This window comes from Olea europaea, unplaced genomic scaffold (genome assembly GCF_002742605.1).
Source record: "Olea europaea var. sylvestris unplaced genomic scaffold, O_europaea_v1 scaffold1280, whole genome shotgun sequence".
Taxonomy (NCBI): domain Eukaryota; kingdom Viridiplantae; phylum Streptophyta; class Magnoliopsida; order Lamiales; family Oleaceae; genus Olea; species Olea europaea.
The window spans coordinates 171,679-191,408 of record NW_019230256.1 but is presented as its reverse complement, the minus strand read 5'-3'; the positions used below and the strand labels follow the sequence as shown (position 1 = coordinate 191,408).

At 40.3% G+C, this 19,730-nt stretch overlaps 2 protein-coding genes across 2 annotated transcripts; one reads left to right on the top strand and one right to left on the bottom strand.

Moving 5' to 3' along the window:
* Positions 1-6,418: 6,418 nt before the first annotated feature.
* LOC111374740 lies at positions 6,419-7,817 on the bottom strand. The gene is made up of 3 exons (XM_022997476.1): positions 7,324-7,817; positions 7,001-7,253; positions 6,419-6,686 (listed from the first exon to the last, which is right to left on the bottom strand). Exons 1-3 carry the CDS (start codon positions 7,780-7,782, stop codon positions 6,568-6,570), a joined length of 831 nt encoding a protein of 276 aa, XP_022853244.1. The 5' UTR covers positions 7,783-7,817; the 3' UTR covers positions 6,419-6,567.
* Positions 7,818-16,123: 8,306 nt separating this feature from the next.
* Positions 16,124-16,627, top strand: LOC111374726 (uncharacterized protein Mb2253c-like). The gene is made up of 2 exons (XM_022997454.1): positions 16,124-16,422; positions 16,456-16,627. Exons 1-2 carry the CDS (start codon positions 16,124-16,126, stop codon positions 16,625-16,627), a joined length of 471 nt encoding a protein of 156 aa, XP_022853222.1.
* The last annotated feature ends 3,103 nt before the right edge of the window (positions 16,628-19,730 follow it).

The window sequence follows — 19,730 nt, the reverse complement described above, 5'->3', positions numbered from 1 at the left end:
CTTGCATACAGGACGTCTTCATCCTTTTTTGGTTCTTTCCCCTTGATTCGTTCAAAGATACTGGGATGTGGTCTAGGGTACTCTTCTCCATCATCTATGACCAACTTGAATTTTGGCAACTTGTTTTTGAAACCAGACATCACCATGTTCACTCTAAGTGGCTATGGAAAAGGATTTTCATCCACTGCCATCTTCTTCTTATCGTCGAACGTAATTCGTCTTGATTCAATGATATCCTGCAATACATGGCGAAAAACCAAGCAATTTTTAGTCAAATGTGACCATGCATTATGCAACTTACAATATTTTTTACCCTTAATTTGTTCAGGGTTTGGCAATTTATGCTTATCACTCAACTTTATCTGCTTATCCCTATATAATTTATCAAATATAAGGTCAGCTTTGGTTACATCGAACGAGAACGTTCTAGCCTTTATGTTTCCATCTTTCATGAGCTCATCTTTGCCCGATGGTTTAGGCTTAGCCATTATAGGACAAGTATACGTATCTCCTTTGACCAATTCGGCCAAACACATTTTGGCCTGATCGTATGACTCGTCGCTGAAGGTATGAACGTCAAAATTTGGGTCTTTGTAACAAATCCCTTTACTAGAATTTTTCATCTGCTCTTCTTCTCTTATCAGTCGTTCATACCTAATCACATTTGCACTCAACTGGAAAAGGTCAGGAAATTCCTTATCTTAGAATTTCTTTTTTAAATCAAAGCTCAAACAGCCCTGAGCGATTTTGACAAATTCTTTTTCGGGCAGAGGTACAAAACACTTGTTTCTTGCTGTCTTGAACCTTAAGAGAAAACTTTTTGCCCATTCGTTTGGCATTTGACGTAGATTCGCCAAATCAGCCAAAGTGACTACAGACTCAGTTTTATAAAACTGAGCGTGGAATAATTGTTCCAATTGTTGCTATGTTTGAACAGAGTTCGCTGGCAAGTTGATGAACCAGGAGAAAGTTACTCTTGTTAATGAATTAGGGAAAAACCTCATTTTATGGTAATCAGTTATATCACCACTTTGTAATGTGAATCGCCCTATGTGTTCTAGAGTAGACACCTCTCCTAAACCAGTAAACAGTAAGAATTCTGGCACTTTATACCCTCTAGGCCATGGATATGCTTGATCTACCCAATTAGGATATGGCTTTGTATAAGTCGGCCTAATGACAGGACATACCTCAAAAGCCATCTGATCCTGTACGATTTCCATAATCTGATTCTTCAACATGACGTTGGGGTCATATGGAATTCCTACAGGTTAGTTAACCGGTTGATTTGCATGAGGCCTGATGTTTGGTCCTTGATTGGCAACAAAGTTACTATGATTAGGGCCATTAATGCCTGAACATCTATTCCCTCATTAACACATGGGGTATTCTATCCATTGTTTAGGGCATTATCTCTTACATTTGGATTACCCCCAAGTTAGGCGCACCACTACCATTGTTCTGATTTGGCACTGCACCATCCCTTGGTTTGAAGTAGAGGGACCAGAAAGTGGTTCTATCCCTTGATTCGGATTTAGGACTGAGGGATTATGTCCCACAATTGTCCTACTTTGAAAGTGGTTTGCAAGAGGCATAACCGGTTGACATATTTGGCCTACTAACTTATTTATTATTTCGTTCAAAGTGTTTAGTTGTTTGGCCATGTTGTCATAATGTGCATTCCCATTTTGGGTAAATCTTTCCATATTATGAATATTTCAAAGATTTACCTATTCAACGACATCTTGTGTGAGTTCTCCAAGTAGTGCACGCATAGTTCGAGGACTCAACTCTGTCATTGGTTCATAACGACTGTTATTGCTCTGATTCTGTCCATCTATTCGTGGAGAGGCATGCTGCTCCTCATATCGCTCGATCACAGATTGGATTCCTCCCTGACTTGCTGCTTCCTTATCGGATCTCTAAAGCATATTGTTTCACTTTTTGTATTTTCAACACCAAACACCACTGTCCCACTGGGCGTGCCAAATTGTTTCGCGCGGGTTCGTCGCTAACAATTAAAAGGGGATCAGACGATTGTGTAAAAGACAAATCTCTTGAGATAAAGTCCCAAAAAAGGGTGTTCTTTATTGGCGATATCTTTACAATCGGAAAGTAAAAACAGAATGCCTCCAAGGGGCGCAAGCACACGAGTTACTGAAAGAAGTGTTTAAATCTAAACTAAGAAATTTAAAATTACAAGTTCTCTATTCGAGAGTTTTTTTATTCGGGTCTTTTTGCTCTATGTCTTTTCTTCCTTTTATACTCCCTGGATGATCTCTTTGTGATCAACCGCCTAAAAACTACTTAATCGTTCTATAACTGCTCACTTTTCTTGTAATGACCAACTTGTCATGGAACTGCTTTTTTTAAGTGGTGTCATTACTCTTTGTCGTTCAACCGTTTTCGATTGAATTCCTTGAATCGTGGAACGTGATAGGGCTGCTTAATAACTGCTTTTGATAACAGCGCTTCTTAATAACCACAACACTTCATGTTTGCTAAGATTTTGGGCGACTCGAATATTTGGACGAGAATAGAGTAGCAGTTCTGGGCGACTGCATGGCACTTCATGAACAAGAAATTTTACGATTTGCAAGCTTGGGCTATGGTGTTACCGCGTTTATGGGTTTCCCTATTTGGGCATTCATTCTGAATTGTCCGATTGAGCTTCGTTCTTTGGGCTATATGATTTGGGGATCCTCCAATTGGGCTTCATTCCTTGAACCGTTCGATTTGGACTGAATTTTTATGTGTCAACAGTATGTATTTTTTAGAGTTTTGTTGAGAATGAATATTTAATTCTATGATGCCCTCCCACATCGCGACTTGAAACACCTTTTAATGTTGATTAATGATTACGAGATGCGATATTGTGTTCTGATAGGATCAAATTGGATTGCCCTTGTTTATCCCCGATGAAGGTACTTGAAATACTAAACAATTGACATTTGGTAAATCTTCGATAGATTAGAAATATCCCTGGATTGAGAATATATACTTTCTACTCAGACCATTTTTAATTCTCTATTAATAATGTTTCAACTCTTTAATTTTCAAATACGATTGTTAAGAACAAAGAAGGGGATCGATCGACGGCATTAATGTGTTATCCTCGTCCCCCTACTTTTAGTGAAAGTTTTTACTGCTTATAACATAAGTTGCTTTCTCAGTGATATGAAATTTTTGAAATAGTGCAGGAGTGTAGTTTCTTTCTTCTTATTATTTCACATTCAATTGCCTTCAACTATTAAATTCAAAATTGTTTGAATATTGGCTTAATCCTTTATTTGATTGTCAGCTGCAAAATTGTTGTATAGCGATGCCTCCTAAAGGCTTAGTCATGCTCAGGATAACTCGACAACGTCACATTTTATTGAAATTTGAATAACATTTGACGTTTCTTTCAAAATGTCAAAAGATTTCTAAAATTTAAATCCACACCAATGAAAGATGCATTATTTTCACCATAGTGTGAAACAAATATATAACCGTCTAATATGTCTTTTTATGGGATTCTCTCTCTATAGTTGAAATCTTATAGTAATGTGGTAATATGATATTTGAAGTATGTTATGTAATATAATTTTAGTTAAGAGTTTCGTTGGATGGTTGGAAATGTTGACTTTAATAACAAATTTTGGAACATATTTCATATAGTTTCTTTTTATTTTATTTTATTTTATTTTATAACGGAGGAACCCGCAGTCACTACCCTTCGGGTGCGCATTGAATAAACTTTCGGATTGACGCAATAATCTGCAAATCACGCCAACCAAGTAAATCGCATTAAACAAACCCGGTGCGACAAGCTCGACCTAGAAAGTTTTTGTAAGGGGAATTGAACTCGTAACTATATTTCATATAGTTTTAAAAATGAGTAAAATAAAATAACTCTAGTTACAGAAAAAAATAATTTCCATCCCTGACAAGAACAAAAATTAACTTGGAAGTATATTTTCCACGATAAATAAGAAAAATGCCCCTCACGAAATGTTTTTATTCCAAGTAAATTTTAATTAGGATTATATTTATTTCCTCATTTCGAATTTTAAAAAAAAATCCAAAAATTCATTCCATCATAATTTGCATATTTAGCCTTTCAGTTAAAGAGAGTGTTAACTTATTTTATGATTAAAAAAAAAAAAAAAAGAATCTCAACACGTTGAACTATCCATATTTGGTGGAAATTTCATATTTGTACAAAGCGTTTCTACGCCCGTGTACATATAGCACGACCTTGGTGCCATCTCAATAATGCATGGGGACCATTATCGAATAATTTAACATTAGTTGGCAGAGCACTATGGAAATTTTGACTTCTTGGCTCCCATCTCATCAATCAATTTTCTTGTACCTGATTGAACAACTCCTAAGTCCTAACATACCAGCAGTTGAAATGATGAAAAATTGAAAATGAACTCTCCGTCTCCCATGGTAAAGGTAAAAGTGAAAATGTCAAAATTCATTTCTTAGTTTTGCTATATTTACGTCGGGATTGACACTTCAATCATCCAATGTACACTACTCTCACGAGAGGGGCTCAAGCTTAGCATTTTTCTCCATTTCTTGAGACACGTGTTGCGCATTAATTGACAGGATAATTTGACTGAATATTTTTAAAAAATCCGCCAATTCTGAAGCATCAACTTAATAATAATCTAATTATTATTAGCATCTTCAATGAATATTTTTTTTCCCTCTAGGTCTAGATAAAGAAGAATGAGCGAAAAAGTGGATTAATTTCATTTTTGGTCATTAAACCTTTAGGAAAACCCAATTGTGTCAACTGACTTAATTTTTTGTAAATTGTTAGTTTTAATTTACTCGATTATTTGTCCTTAGCCTCGTTATTAAACTTAAAAATCTCAATCCACAGTTACGTCGTTTTTTAGGTAAATTTGTCATCTAATAATGTTATAAACACAAAATCTTGAAATTTATAGAAAGAAAAAGAACACGGGAATACCATGGAACATGTTGAAGTTCACTGCACGGTTTTGGGCTGTCGAAGAGCATCTATTATACTTTAACTTGATTGAACCTTGCTCAAGTTTTGAATAATTTTGCAATTTTTTACCTATTGGTTCAGACTTACTTTGAATGCTACCGTGCAACTTTTTCAATTTAACATGGTTACAGATAACTATGAGACAAATTAATTTAAAGCAATACTCCCATCTAAATATAAGGAGCAAAATAATGTTAAAGAATAAGGAATTATAAAAAATAAAAAAAATTGTAACTTTGAAAACATTTACGGTTTACCTTACATTTGACGATTATAATCAAGCGCGTGTCTGGACGCACTAGTTTGGAAAAAATCAAATTTTCTGTCAACTCAGCAGCCCCACTCGCAAAAAGAAAAAGCTGCTGCTGTTGTGCAAATATTCATAAAGTAACGGATTTTTCAAAAGAAAAATGAATGGTGTACCGAAATTTTTTTTTTTTATAGAACGTGTACAAACTCTCACAAAGATATGAATCCCATATAAATAAATAATATTAAAAAATTAACCTACCCTCGTACTCCCACCTCTCATGTGAGGTGTTGGTAAGGGTCCTGTAAACTCTTACCCTATACACCTATCATCACTGTTTTCAAAATCAGAAGTCCATTCTACACCTTTTGTTATTGCATGTGAATAATTTACAGGAAATGAATGGGAGGCAAAATTGGCAATTGATCCCCAGAAAATAATCACTCCCAGGTAGGGGCCAAAATTTAAATCTAAAATTAAAATTAATTAATTTTAATTATATATTTTATGAGATTCACAATTCTCAATTACGTATGTTATTCACTTTTATCAAAATTTATTAAGCTTTTGTTTGTCATTCATTCTATCACATTATTTTTTTTACAGTACTCATTTTTAACAACACATTCTTCATTAAAATAATATTACACATAAATAAAAAAAAATTTAATCATATATTTCAACATTAATCACTATTTCATACTATAATTTTTGAAATTAAAGGACCACAAACAAGGCCTAAAGTTTGATCTATATCCCTATTGAATAGGGGCTTAATAATATTTATAAATACAAATATACTGAAATGGAGTAAAATGGTGAGTAAGTGATTAAGAAAAACAAAAATATCCTTATCCTCTAGAAGCCTACAATTACAGAAAACATCTCGTCAAATGTCACATTCAAAGCTTATAGCCGTGTACTAACTATTTTGACTTTTTTTAATCGCTAAATAGTGCAGGCTCGATCTCATTTCTTCCTCGTTAAAATAAAAAATATGATCGTTATTTATTATATCAAGCTATCAAATTTGAATTTTTATCTCTTATGCGAAACTCATAACGACTATATTTTTCATTTTCATTCTAACAAAAATGATAAACAAACGGGGGCTATATATTATAATTTTTAAGATTCCACTCTTTGACAAACATAACTATTCTTAAATTTTTATTGATGTTATCAATAATTTCATATTTTAATTATAGACTACAGGTATTAATACTGACTTAAAATCTATATACATAATTGATGATCAAGGGTGGGTGGGCCGAGCAGTTCTACAATGAGGGGAATCTCGATCGAGTCAATAAGTCCATTCTTGCGGTAGTTGCATTTCCTCGTTCTCGTTCTTGTTGGTCGTCAATAGGTCTTTGATCAATTGTACTTCTCTATCAATATGCGAAGATTCATTTCCATGTAAATCTGCATCCACACAATCACTATCAATCTATCATTCATAATTGACACTCTTCATTACCTAGTAATTTCGAATTCATAACTTGATATTTGTAATAGATAAGTTGGGATGGGCCGACTGTTGAGATAGAAAGGATACCAATTATATTTAAATCGAATCAACTAAGAAATGGGAAGATGACTTCATATTTTTTAATTTTTTTTCCACATTGATATATTACANTATTTCCTTCTAGTTCAGTACGAGAAATTACCATTTTTAGGGCCAAAGTGTCACTTTCCAAACAGTTGAGGGACCATATTGAACATTAAGAAATTACCTGATCTCTTGTTGTGCCCAGCTGAGACGCTGGATCCACGAGGCAAGAAAACACCAGTACCACCAGACCCGTTACTTGATCCGGATCCACCCAGAAATACAGCCCTCATACCCGACCCATAATAATGCCCATTTTCCCAGTTCCACCGCTGCTTTGTTTGATAAAACTGTTTCCGTTGAGGTGACTCGCTCCCCCTCACTCTTCTTCCGCATGCAGCACGGCCTTGTTTTCCAACTGTAGCTTGATTTTTCAACTGATAACAAACCCAATAATTAGTCAGAAAAATTTTCCGATAAATAAGATGGAAAAAAGTTGAAACATACGTTAGATTCATCAGAACCGCAGTTGGAAAATGAGTTATATTCATCTTCCTGAAGCATAAGCTCAGCCATTTGACGAGCCAACTCGGCAAAGAAGTCCTCATCCTCGCTTCCAGAAGTTTCGGTTGAGTCAAGCTCAGAACCAAATGGTGAACTCAAACCGGACAAAGAAGAGTTCCCTTTTGAACCAAAAAGAGTTTCAGCGCTTGGAGTTGAGGCCATATTTCGTTGGCCTTTGAACAAATCAGAATAGAGCAACTTGTTCTTGCCAGTACTTAATTCAGAAGCCATATTCCACTGACTTCTATAGGGTGGAAGGGAGAAATAGAAGCAAGAAGAATCTGGCTGAATCTGGCGACAGTGGAGTTTTTGACGTTTTGAAGATTCCAAATGGGTAATTGGCACGTCCCTATCGTTTGCTTTTATTACATAATTGTTTATATAATTTCTACTGGGGTTCATTCAAAGGGTTAATTATATGAATGGTCACTGAACTTTGCCCTTAGTCACCGACCTAAAAAACGTAATTTAATGTTTACTGAAATTCGTCAAGTGTTACTACTTCATAATCGAACTTTAAAATGTATCTCAATGGTCATCGAACTTTGCACCATGTTACCCATCCGTCACTCAAATAGAAAAATTGGTTAAGTCCAATAAACGGCGTCAACTTGAGTGACGGATGAGTAACACGGTGCAAGGTTCAGTGACCATTGAGATACATTTTAAAGTTCGGTTATGAAGTAGTAATACTTGGCGAAGTTCAGTAACCATTGAGTTACGTTTTTAAGTTCAGTGACTAAGTAGTAACATAATTGAAAAATCAAATTGATCTCAGTTACATTGGCACTGTTCGAACATTTTTGTACTTTTATTTAATTTTTCTTTGTCAATTTCATTTAGTATTCCAATTGTTTCTCTTTTTCAATCTATTTATGCGGAGTTTGAGATATGGTGAACTGATATCAGTTGATCAAACGTACTTTTTCATCACGATGGATGAATATTAGCACAATTCTATTTTTATTTAATTTATACGTCTATGATTTTCTGTTTCCTCTTTTTTCCCTTCATTTTCTTTGATTTCTTCTTTCATAGAGGTCGATTTGAGAAGTTTAGCCCTTGTTTGATCCCCAATTTGAGGAAAATGAATTTTTAAATAGTATATTGATGGGAAATGTGTAGTTAAAAAATAAAAAAAAAATTTGAATTTGCATGTAATATTATTTTATTGAAAAATGTGTGATTGAATAATGTCAAATCACTATTTAATAATGTATTTTTTTTTAAAAAAAGAATTGGACTCAAACAAGGGCTTAATAATTTAATTTTAAAATATATCTTAATGGTCAAAACTTTGCCCTATGTTACTACTTAGTCACTGAACTCAAAAACGTAATTCAATGGTCACTGAACTTCGTCAAGTGTTACTACTTCATAACCGAACTTTAAAATGTATCTCAATGGTCACCGGACTTTACACCGTATTACCCATCCGTCACTGAAGTTGACGCCGTTTTTGGATTTAACGGATTTTTCCATTTGAGTGACGGATGGATAACGTGGTGCAAAGTTCGATGGCCATTGAAATACATTTTAAAATTCGGTTATGAAGTAGTAACATTTAGCGAAGTTCAGTGACCATTGAATTAAATTTTTAAGTTCAATGACTAAATAGTAACGTAGGGCAAAGTTCAGTGACGATTCATATAATTAACCTTTCATTCAAAATAGTAAAAAGACAAGGACGAATCTCTCCCACCCACATCTCGCGAAGAATGAAGTCATATGTCAGGAAAATAAAAGTAGAAAAAATTTGTGAATCTCGGAGCGAACCTTTCACTCATCCAGATTGGATACACATGGGCAAGTAAAGAATGAAAAAACCAATTGTACAGAAAATATGTGTACTGAAGTCATACAGATACTCACATTAAAGGTGAATCTATGTAAATTAAATATTGTCAAAAAAATTGGGCCCCACATGTTTGTATGTATTCTAGAGGGCTTCCTTCTGTACACACAGTGTAGTCCAGTAAAGAAATCATGTTATTATTAACAGAATTAGTTATAAACTAGCCAATAAATGGCCCTGTCTTTTTTCTAAAATGATCGAACTATCCTAAAAAGGTCGAAGGAAAATCTTTAAATACCCCTCGTTCGAAGAGAAAATCATGCAATTCAAATATTTTCTCCTCAAATAATTTTTTTCCCTCTTTTACTTCAAGTTTGAGCATCGAACCCAGAAAGTTTAAAAGGTGAAAATTATAATTAGGTGTGAGAATATGTTGATCCAAATTTTACCATCAAGTTCAGTGATCCATCAAATGATCGTGTGTAATCAACTCTATGATTTGTAGAATGACATTTTGGTCAAGACGTTAATACACCATCTTTTATGGCCTAGTCTTGGTGAAAACATAATTGTTTCCGTTTGCGCTATATTTTCATGGTTAGAGATGTATGGCCCTGTCCAAACAAGCGGCCAATAGGGGGCGTCAATTCAACCCCCTAGATGGACAGGGAGCAAAGTCCCATTTTCATACATTTACGAATGAAATCTTTTTAGTTAATATGAGTATGTCAACCTAGTATTTTTATAATGATCTCGTCTTATTTATTAACCTGAGTAGACATGTCAAATGTCAAATATTTATTAAAAATAGAAAGACCAGGAATCTCAACTTTCATAGGATGACATAATAAAGAATGATACTCAATTAAGGGGGTCAGTTGTCATTTTCTTCCAATTGGTATCAGCTAGTTGGCAGTTCTATTTCAACTCTATGGGGAAAGTAACATTATTATTAGTCATAAATCTATTATCTAAAAAAATATGAAATTAGTCTTACAAGAGGACAAATGGGAATTTCTTTAAAGCGATTTAAGTTTAGGGGAAAAACAGCACTCTAGTCGGCTATACACGATTTATTTTGACCGTGACAAAAGTTTAGTACAATGAGTTTATCTTGAAGTATATTGGACATAATCAAGGTGTAAATACTATAGCATGATCGCATACAACTTAGCTTCTGTTTGATGGTCATTATATTTATAAAGAGAAAATGCTATTTTGAATAATAATTTTTTGGAAAATGTGTGGTTAAAAGTAGAGGAAAATTGAGGTTTATGTGTAGAATATTTTATTTTATGAATTAAATGTATGATTAAAAATGAATATGAGAAATAAAATATTTTAGCTTAAAGAGAGTCAAATATGGGCTTAATATACACTTGATTGTCGTGGTGGATAAAGAAATTTAAGTGAACTAGAGTAGATTTAGACGAGTGGATGGTCGTTCGAACGATCTCCCAATAAATGTCAAACAAATAAAATAAAATTCATTAAAGTCAGTACGGGGTGGCCACCATGATTCACGAGATGGTGACTTCGTCCTTGCTTTATTGACTTGTGACTGCAAGGCCAAGTTCGCCAGGAAAAGGGTCTACAGCTACTTACTGCCGCCAAAATGGCTGCAACTTAGAAACTAATGAATTTTACTGTTCAAACAGGGGCCTCGAAATTTAAATTTTCACCACCTCAGCCCTGCCACAGGGTTTGTGACAACCCTGTTTGTGTAGCATTATTCAGTACTAATTTGATTAACCAGAACTAGAATCTTAGCACCTTTCTCGTAATATTTCCTTTCAATCAATTTTGGCCTATAAATTTTGTTCGTAGTTACTAAGATTTTATTCAAGTTATCTCAATTTTATTTTCAATTTCATCTCTATGTCACATCCGATCATCGAGATGGCGACATGACCATCAATTACGAGGAAAATCTTTTATCCTCGCTGAGCTCATATTTGATCCATTTTTAAAACTCCTTTTTCCCTCAAATTTATTATCAACTACGCATTTCATATGCTCTACAATTTTTATAAATTTTTCAATTACATGTATTGTTATGCCCCTATCTGAACCACCTCGGAATATCCATCACAAGGCACTCAGATCTGCTAGACACCCACTCGAAGTGGTTCCGAAGTGATCTCTCCAATGTTAACAACCTGCTATCACACTGCGGACCACAGACAATTCTGCCGAACTGATCGAAGCGCCTTCGCCCATGATGTCGAGGCGAAGTGCACTCCGGGAACCTTTGTTAGAAGATACGTCGCTAATTTCAGAAAGAGATCTTTGCCAAGATCCTTTCTGCCCCTAAAGTTTAAATTGATTTGACGTCTCCATGAGGCTAGTTGATGTGACTTATCAACTTTATATCAACTCAACTCGGGAGAAACAATTACCCGCCCACTCTACAGACGCGGCTGATTGATGCCTATGAGCAGACACCTCATACCGTCAGATGTATACATGTGCCCTACATTTAACGGTTCATCCCACCTATAAATACCCAAGGGTCGGCAAGGTGTAAAGGTAATAAAACTCTTACTAGATAGCACTCCATAATAAGCATATATATATTTTTCTCCTCCCCTTTATTATTTTGTACAACCCCTGGGTACTGTTTCGACCACCCGAACCTAACTTGACCGTCGGAGTATATACGGTCGTCGCCACCCCCGCTGGTCCCAACCGTGTGCATCTGACCGTGTGTTGATTGTGCGTAGGGAGGAATACGTGGAGTAGCTCTCGGTTGACCACGTGGAAGGTCCAATTATCGAGGTCAACAGATTGGCGCCGTTTATGAGAAACATTTCCCGTTCAAAGTTCTGCATTCTCCATCGGAGAGATCACCGAAAAACTAGCGACTAACCCTGAAAAGGACATGTTCTTGAAAAAGAACAAAGTCGAGTTATAATCCAAGTCCTCACCACTCTTCAAAAAGGAGATAGGATGAGTTATAGCCATGAAGACGACAACCCTATGAGAGAGGCCTCTGAAGAGGAGGTGCTCCATAACAATGTTACTCATCAGAGACCCCATCACCGGCGTTGCCGAGGTGGAAGAACAATCATGCTCACCGAAGGAATGGCTCAAATAGCTGCGGGCATGAGAGACATCGCAGCTCAGAATATGGCGATGCGTGAACTCCTCATGCAAGCCCAAGGTCACATGGTTATCAAATGCCCCAAGGATCTTGCCCAGTGTAGGAAGCCCCAGTGTCTCGTTCCCGAGGCCATACCAGTCAGCACAGAGAACGCCCCCTCGAAAGAGAAGTGGGCGCCGAATCCACATCTTATGTGCAAGGGAACCAGCTATCAGAACCAGACTTGGGGGACAATTTCCCTCAAGAATATGAGGAATAGAGGTCGGTAATCGTCTTCGACCGGATAGGGGAGGATCCTAGCAATAGGGTCTGCCCAGTGAGAAGATCAGTTCGACCAGATTAAGAATAAAAATAGGCTCCTCCTCCTCCTAGAAATAGGAGGGACAGGAGGAACCTAGTCGATTGGGGAAGTCAAGGAAAAGCATCTCCTTCTCCCCAAAACATTCAAGATGATGAAGGGTCAGATGGGCCCTGTCGGTCTTATGAGATCAACGATGATGATGAAAAACCTCCCTTTCTTACTTAAGGGAGATCCGAAACTTCCCAATGCCAGCAAATTTCATGCTCCCTAATATCCCCAAGTATGAAGGAAAGGGGGACTCGGAGAAGCACCTCACCAAGTATATGACACAAATAAATCTCAGGGGAGCCTCGCCTGCTTTGAAATGCAGAGCTTTCCATTTAACACTAGGTGGAGCCGTCGAAATTTGGTACAGCAGGCTTCCTTCCCTAAGCATTAGAAGTTGGCCCGATTTGAAGAAGGCATTCTTGAATCAGAACCTCTCGTGAAGAGAATGAGAGGCCTCAGTGCAACGCCTGCAAGACATGACGTAAGCCCCTGGAGAGACGCTGAAAAACTATCTATATAGGTTTACGGACGAAATCACATACTGCGAACATGTCACTGACAGAGAAGCCTTCTAACCCTGAAAGGCGGCCTCAACATGAACACTTTGTTCTGGAGGGACGTGCGTAGCAAGAATCCTTCCACCTATGAGGAACTTGTGGAAATGATGAGAGTTGAAATCGTGAGTGAAAAAATGATTGATCACCAAAATCGTGCCGCGCAAGGACTCCCACCGCCTCAGAGGCAGGTAGGTCGAGGACCCGCAGCACACCTTGTTACTCAACAATGGATTCAAGCAGGTCATACCATAGTTCACACCTCCGGACAGGCTCTGGCTTTCGCCACATTGAATGCAGTGTAGGTGTTGGCATATGAGAATGCTCCTACCGAAGCGGGACCATCAGGAAGAGCTGATAGTAAGAAGAAGAAGAAGAAAAGGTCAAGCAGGCCCTTGGAAAGGGCAAGGTTTTGCACATTCCACCAACTCTATGAGCATGACACTAGTGAGTGCCGAGACACTAATCGACGCCCTGATCGGAGCAACCCATACCCTTCTAGCAGGAGCGAATATCCTCGCAGATCTGCCTCCCTGAACAAGGAGAAGAGAGGGCATAGAGGGCAATCACCTCGGAGAAGAGAATCCAGGGACCGAGGTCAGTCTACACAGAGAGATCAGGCCCCATTCTCTGGGAGCCAAGTTATCAGGGAAATCGACACAATCATTGGGGGACCTCACATTGGTGACAACACCAGGAACGCCCAAAGAAATTACACGAGGGAAGCAAAGGACCCATCAATGATTACCTACATTGTCAACGAGTCTCAAGCAGCCGATAGGATGACCCCAATCACCTTCTCCCAGGAAGATGCAAAGGGGGTTCACCACCCCCATTGTGATGCGCTGGTTGTAAGAACCATAGTGGCTAGAAACGAACTGAAACGCATGCTCGTCGACAATGGAAGTTCGGTGAACATATTGTTCGGCTTCACCTTTGACAAAATGCAGATTGAACATGGGTTGATCCCCATGACCGACCACTATTCGGATTTACTGGGGATAACATCGTCACACGAGGGCGGATCACTCTGCCCATCGAGATGGGTTCGGCACCCCTAGTGGCCCAACACTTCATGGAATTCTTGGTGGTAGACCATAGATCGGTCTATCATGGAGTATTTGACAGACCCACTTTGAAAGATCTTTGGGCCGTCATGTCCATCCACTACTTGTGTATGAAATTCCCAACTGAACATGGGATTGCAACGGTCTCAGATGGGCTCCAGGGCATGCTACTTAAACTCGCTACGAAAGTCGGAGCCCCGAACTGTTAATGTAATTCTAACGGAGGTTCTCACTGAAACAAATACAGACGTGGAAATGCTCGATGCCCCTGAACAAAGGCATACCTTTGAGCAAGAGGAAGACGTCGACATGGAAGAGGCCCCTGAACAAGGGCACCCTCTTGATGAGTTAGATCCCCGAATAATTGACCCTGAACTAAATGCAACCCCAATGGAAGAACTGGAAACTTTCTCCTCCAACCCAGAAGACCCCAGATAGGTCTTGCGTATAGGGAAGGCACTGTCCCCCGAAGTAAAAGAAGAGATGATAAGTTTCCTGAAAAAGAACTTGGATGTCTTCACTTGGAAGCATGAAGAAATGGTGGGAATAGATCCAAGGATCAGTTGCCATAATCTTAACATCAACCCCTCTTATGCCCCCCATCGACAGAAGAAACGTGCCCTCAATCCGGAGAGGTACGAGGCACTGAAAGACGAAGTGAACAAACTTACCCGCAGTGATTTCATAAGAGAAGCCATCTACCCGAAGTGGATATTCAACCCGGTCCTGGTGAAAAAACCCAGCGAAAAGTGGAGGGTATGCGTAGACTTCACAAACTTGAACAAGGTGTGCCCTAAAGACAGCTTCCCACTTCCAAGGATAGACTAACTTGTGGATTCCACTACTGGACACGAACTGCTAAGCTTCATGGATGCATACTCAAGGTACAACCAAATACCCATGTTCCGACCTGATGAGGAAGCTACGTCATTTATTACGGACAGAGGTATGTACTGCTACAAAGTCATGCCCTTCGGATTGAAGAATGCGGAAGCTACATATCAGAGGCTCGTCAACATGATGTTTGCCGAACTCATTGGCAAAACCATGGAGGTCTACGTGGACGACATGTTAGTCATAAGCCTCCGGGCAGCCGAACACGTAAGTCACCTCGACCAAACTTTTCAGATACTTAGAAAGTATAAGATGAAGTTGAATCCCCTCAAATGCACCTTCGGAGTGGCATCGGGTCAGTTCTTGGGATATATTGTTAATCAAGGGGGAATTGAAGCAAATCCAGTGAAAATAAGGACCTTGCAAGAGATGAGGTCACCTCAGAAACCAAAGGAGGTCCAAAGCCTCAATGGTCGGATAGCCGTACTTGGTTGCTTCATCTCCAGAGCCACAGATAAAAGTTTATCTTTCTTCAATGTGCTTAAGTAAGGAAAGAAGTTTCGGTGGACTTCTGAATGTGAGGAAGCCTTCCAGGCGCTGAAAAAGCACCTCGGAGAGGCACCCCTCCTGTCGAAACCTCAACCGGATGAATCACTACTGCTATACTTAGCGATTTCAGACGTGACGGTCAGTGCCGTCCTAGTCAGAGAAGAAAGTGAGCGCCAGCTGCCAGTGTACTACATCAGCAAAGCACTTCTCCCAACTGAAACACGCTAGCCAGACATGGAGAAAATGACACTCACCTTTATCACTGCCTCAACAAAACTAAGGCCATACTTCTAGGCCCACTCAATCGAAGTTCTTACCAATTTCCCATTAAAGCAGGTGATGCAAAAAACAGACGCATCAGGACGCCTGCTAAAATGGGCAATCGAGCTCAGTGAGTTCGATTTATTGTTTCGATCTCGACATGCCATCAAGGGCTAGGCCCTTGCAGATTTTATGGTTGAGTTTGCCAAAACCCCAGAAATGGAAGCTACAATGGAACCAGTCAAGCCCCCCACAGGGAAACTTTTCGTTGGTGGGTCCTCAGGAGAGACTGGCTTCGGGGCAGGGATCGTCTTGGAAAGCTCGGAAGGCCACAAGCTAAACTGCGCAGTAAGGTTTGGCTTCAAAGCCTCGAACAACGTCCCTGAATACGAGGCCCTTCTAGCATGTCTTAAACTTGCTAAAGAGATGCAGGTCAGAAGGCTCCTGGCGAGCAGCGATTCTCAACTTATAGTGAATCTAGTCAATGGGAACTTCGCGGCCAAGGATAGTAGCATGGTTGCATACTTGAAGTTGGTTCTGGACCTGGTTCCTCATTTTGAAAGGTTCGAACTGACTCAAGTCCCCCACCTAGAAAATACACATGCAGACGCCCTTTCAAAACTGGCCAGCAGCAAGGATTCAGAGCCACTAAAGGTTGTCCCTATTGAGCACTTGTCAAAGCCCTCCACTTCCGGAGGTGAAGAGGTACTATGGATAGAAGGCACCCCATTATAGATGCAGCCTATCATCACCTATCTAAAAGATCAATCCCTGCCTACCTCTAAAAGCGAGGCGCGAAAGTTAAGAAAAAGGGCTGCACACTTTGTCCTGAAAGAAAATAGTCTTTACAAGAGAGGCTTCGCTTTGCCACTTCTCCGATGCGTGGGAGGCGAAGAAGCCACATACATACTCAGTGAGATCCATGAGAGAATCTGCGAAAATCACTCTCGAGGAACGGCTCTAGCACACAAGGTTCTCCATCAAGGCTACTTCTGGCCGACCTTGAAAAGGGACGCTTGTCAGTTTGTCCAGAAATGCGACAAGTGCCAGATCTTCTCAAATATTCAGAGACAGCCTTTTCAGAGCCTCTCCGTAGTAACCAACCCCTGGCCATTCGCCAAGTGGGGCATAGACTTTATTGGTCCACTCCCAAAAGGAAGAGGAAGCACAACTTTCGCCATTGTCTCCATTGACTACTTCACTAAGTGGGTCGAGGCTGAACCCCTTGCCAAGATCACCGAGGCAAACACTACTAAATTTGTCTGGAAGAACATCATTTGTAGGTTCGGCATCCCCCACTCCTTAGTGTCCAACAATGGAAGACAGTTCAACAACAGGAAGATACGAGAATTATGCGAAGAGCTATGCATTAAGAAGGACTTCTCAACGCCTCATCACCCTTAGGCAAACGGACAAGTTGAGGTTGTGAACAAGACTATCAAGCACACCCTAAAAAGGAAGCTTGACACCTCAAAATGGGCTTGGGTGGACGAGCTTCCCCACGTCCTCTGGGCCATCGAAACACCTAGCCAAACTGCAACAGGGAAAACACCATTCTCAATGACCTACGGGGCCGAGGCCATGAGCCCGGTCGAGGTCAGGGTCCCATCACACCGTCGGATACACTTCAATGAGATCAGGAACGACGAGGCTCGAATAAGCGAACTCCACCTCCTTGAAGAAAGGAGGGATGCTTCCCAAGTGAACTTGGCAAAATATCATCGAAATATGACCCGCTATTATAACTCCAAGGTCAAAAACAGAACTCTTCGCTTGGGGAACCTCGTCCTCAGAAGGGTCTTCCAACCTTCGAAACCAATGGGGTCCAGAATGTTTGGACCGAACTGGGAGGGCCTTTACACATCCACAGAGAATCCCGACCTGGCGCGTTCAAAATTGAAGACATGGCAGGAAAGACACTACCTCATCAATGGAACATCGAACACTTGAGGAAGTACTATTAATGATGAGCCTTTGTTCCAATCCGATCTCAATACTATCTAATGAATGGGTGTTCTGATCTGATCTTAGTTGTAAATTCCCTAGCTTACTAAGTGCTGAAATTGCCTTGATAAAGCGTGATGTAATTTGTTAAAGTAATGAAACTTCGGTTCAGTGCCACATCGGTTAGTGAATTGTTTCCTCAGTCCTTCAACATGTTTACTTAGGTGATCCGATCTCAAATTGTTAAATGATTAACGATAAGAGGCACTTCATGTTTACTTAAGTGATCCACTTCATATTAACTTAAGTGATCCGATCTTCTGTTATTAACTGGTTATTGCTAAGGACGCTTAGTCTTGAGTGTTCATACAAGGGTAAATAGATTAACATAATAAAATAGCAGAAGCATCAATACTTAACAAAATATTTCATTTCATTTACTTCAATTCAAAATACAAAAAAGGCCGAAGCCATTACAAGAGTTGGCCCTATTCTACCGGAGGGTCTTCTTGGGCCGCTTCTACCTCAACCGCCTCCGGAACTTCTTCGGCAAGCCTGTCAGGCTGGCCTCCAGTTGGTCCCCTAAACTCTGACTCCAAAGTGGAGATGTCCAGAGTGGGGTGGACCTCTTTCAGCCGGCCCAGCAAGCCTTGGGCACTCTAGGGGGCCCAAAAGTTGGCAAAGTCGTCGTACAGGGGTGTTCCTCGAAGTGGTCAATGAAATTATGAACTGCCACCTTCCCTACCGACTTCAACTCCTCCTTCAAGGAGGTGATCTCCTCAGATTGAGCCTCCGCCTTTTGTCTCAGCTTCGCCTTTTCTTTGTTTGAGACCTCTAGAGCCTCCGTGGCGAGTCGGTAGTGCTCGTTGGCGTGATCTACTCGTCGAGTCATGGCAGCCACCTGGCACTCCACCTAATATAGTTATTTCTTCAGTTGCTCCACTTCAGCTTTGGTGGCAGATAGCTGGGCCTCGGCCTCTTTCCTACTCTTCTCCTCTTAGGTGGCCTTGGCCCGGGCCTTCCTCACAGCATCCCTATAATGCATCGCCTCCTCGAGGCACTTGGCGAGGTCCTCCCTCTTAGCATTTAAATCCTTCACCAAGCCCTCCAGTTGGATGCTAGTGCTGAGTGCCCGGGCCACGCAGGCACTGTTGGCAGCCACCAGGTCTTCGACCGTGCAGGAAGCGATGTGGTCCTTCGACTCTTCAGTCCAATATTTGTTATGGACCACCGCCACTGCAGCTGTTTTCGGAGGAAGAGTCTCCAACACTTCTTTAACTGGCTCCTCCGATTTCGTGCCCACGAAGTCGACCTCCTTAGAGGGACGGGCCCTTTTCCTCCCTGCTGCCCCGACACTTAGGCAATAGGAACCGCAGCAAGTGGCGAAGTGGCTAGGGTAGTAGCAACCTCTGTTGGTGCAGGCCTCTTATCCGAAATGGCCACCCCGGTTGGAATTGTAGTCTGCGTCAAAATAGGGGGTGGCCTCGCCACAGTTGGGCGTTTGGAAGGGGCAGCACTCTTCTTGCCCTTTCACAGTAGATCCGTCACGGGGTCCTCTGCCACCTCCTCCTCCGTTGGAGGCTGGAGCCTTTTACTGGCGTCCACCAGGTCCTCCCTTTGCTTCTTATAGGTGGAGGAGGAGGTCTTCAGCGCCCACGCCTCTGCCATCATCCTTTTGATGGTCTTGAAGTCGGAACACATGGGCATCTTCTTGTTGAAGTTATCTACAAAGAACAAACAATGAATCAGTACAAGTGTAAAGATTTCAGAAATATGGAAGGGTCGTGTGTAACGAACTGTAGATTTTATCTGATCAGCCGATGGTATGACATCTTCTTCTGAGGCAGCTGATAAATGATGCAAATGGTGTCGAAGTCCTCAGAAGACAGTTCGC

Coding starts and splice junctions, on each gene's coding strand:
- LOC111374740 (XM_022997476.1), bottom strand. CDS start 7,782: ATGAACCCCAGTAGAAATTATATAAACAATTATGTAATAAAAGCAAAC. Junction 7,254..7,323: donor GCGGTTCTGATGAATCTAAC/GTATGTTTCAAC, acceptor GTTTGTTATCAG/TTGAAAAATCAAGCTACAGT. Junction 6,687..7,000: donor TGGGCACAACAAGAGATCAG/GTAATTTCTTAA, acceptor GTGTGGATGCAG/ATTTACATGGAAATGAATCT.
- LOC111374726 (XM_022997454.1), top strand. CDS start 16,124: ATGGAACCAGTCAAGCCCCCCACAGGGAAACTTTTCGTTGGTGGGTCC. Junction 16,423..16,455: donor AGCATGGTTGCATACTTGAA/GTTGGTTCTGGA, acceptor TCATTTTGAAAG/GTTCGAACTGACTCAAGTCC.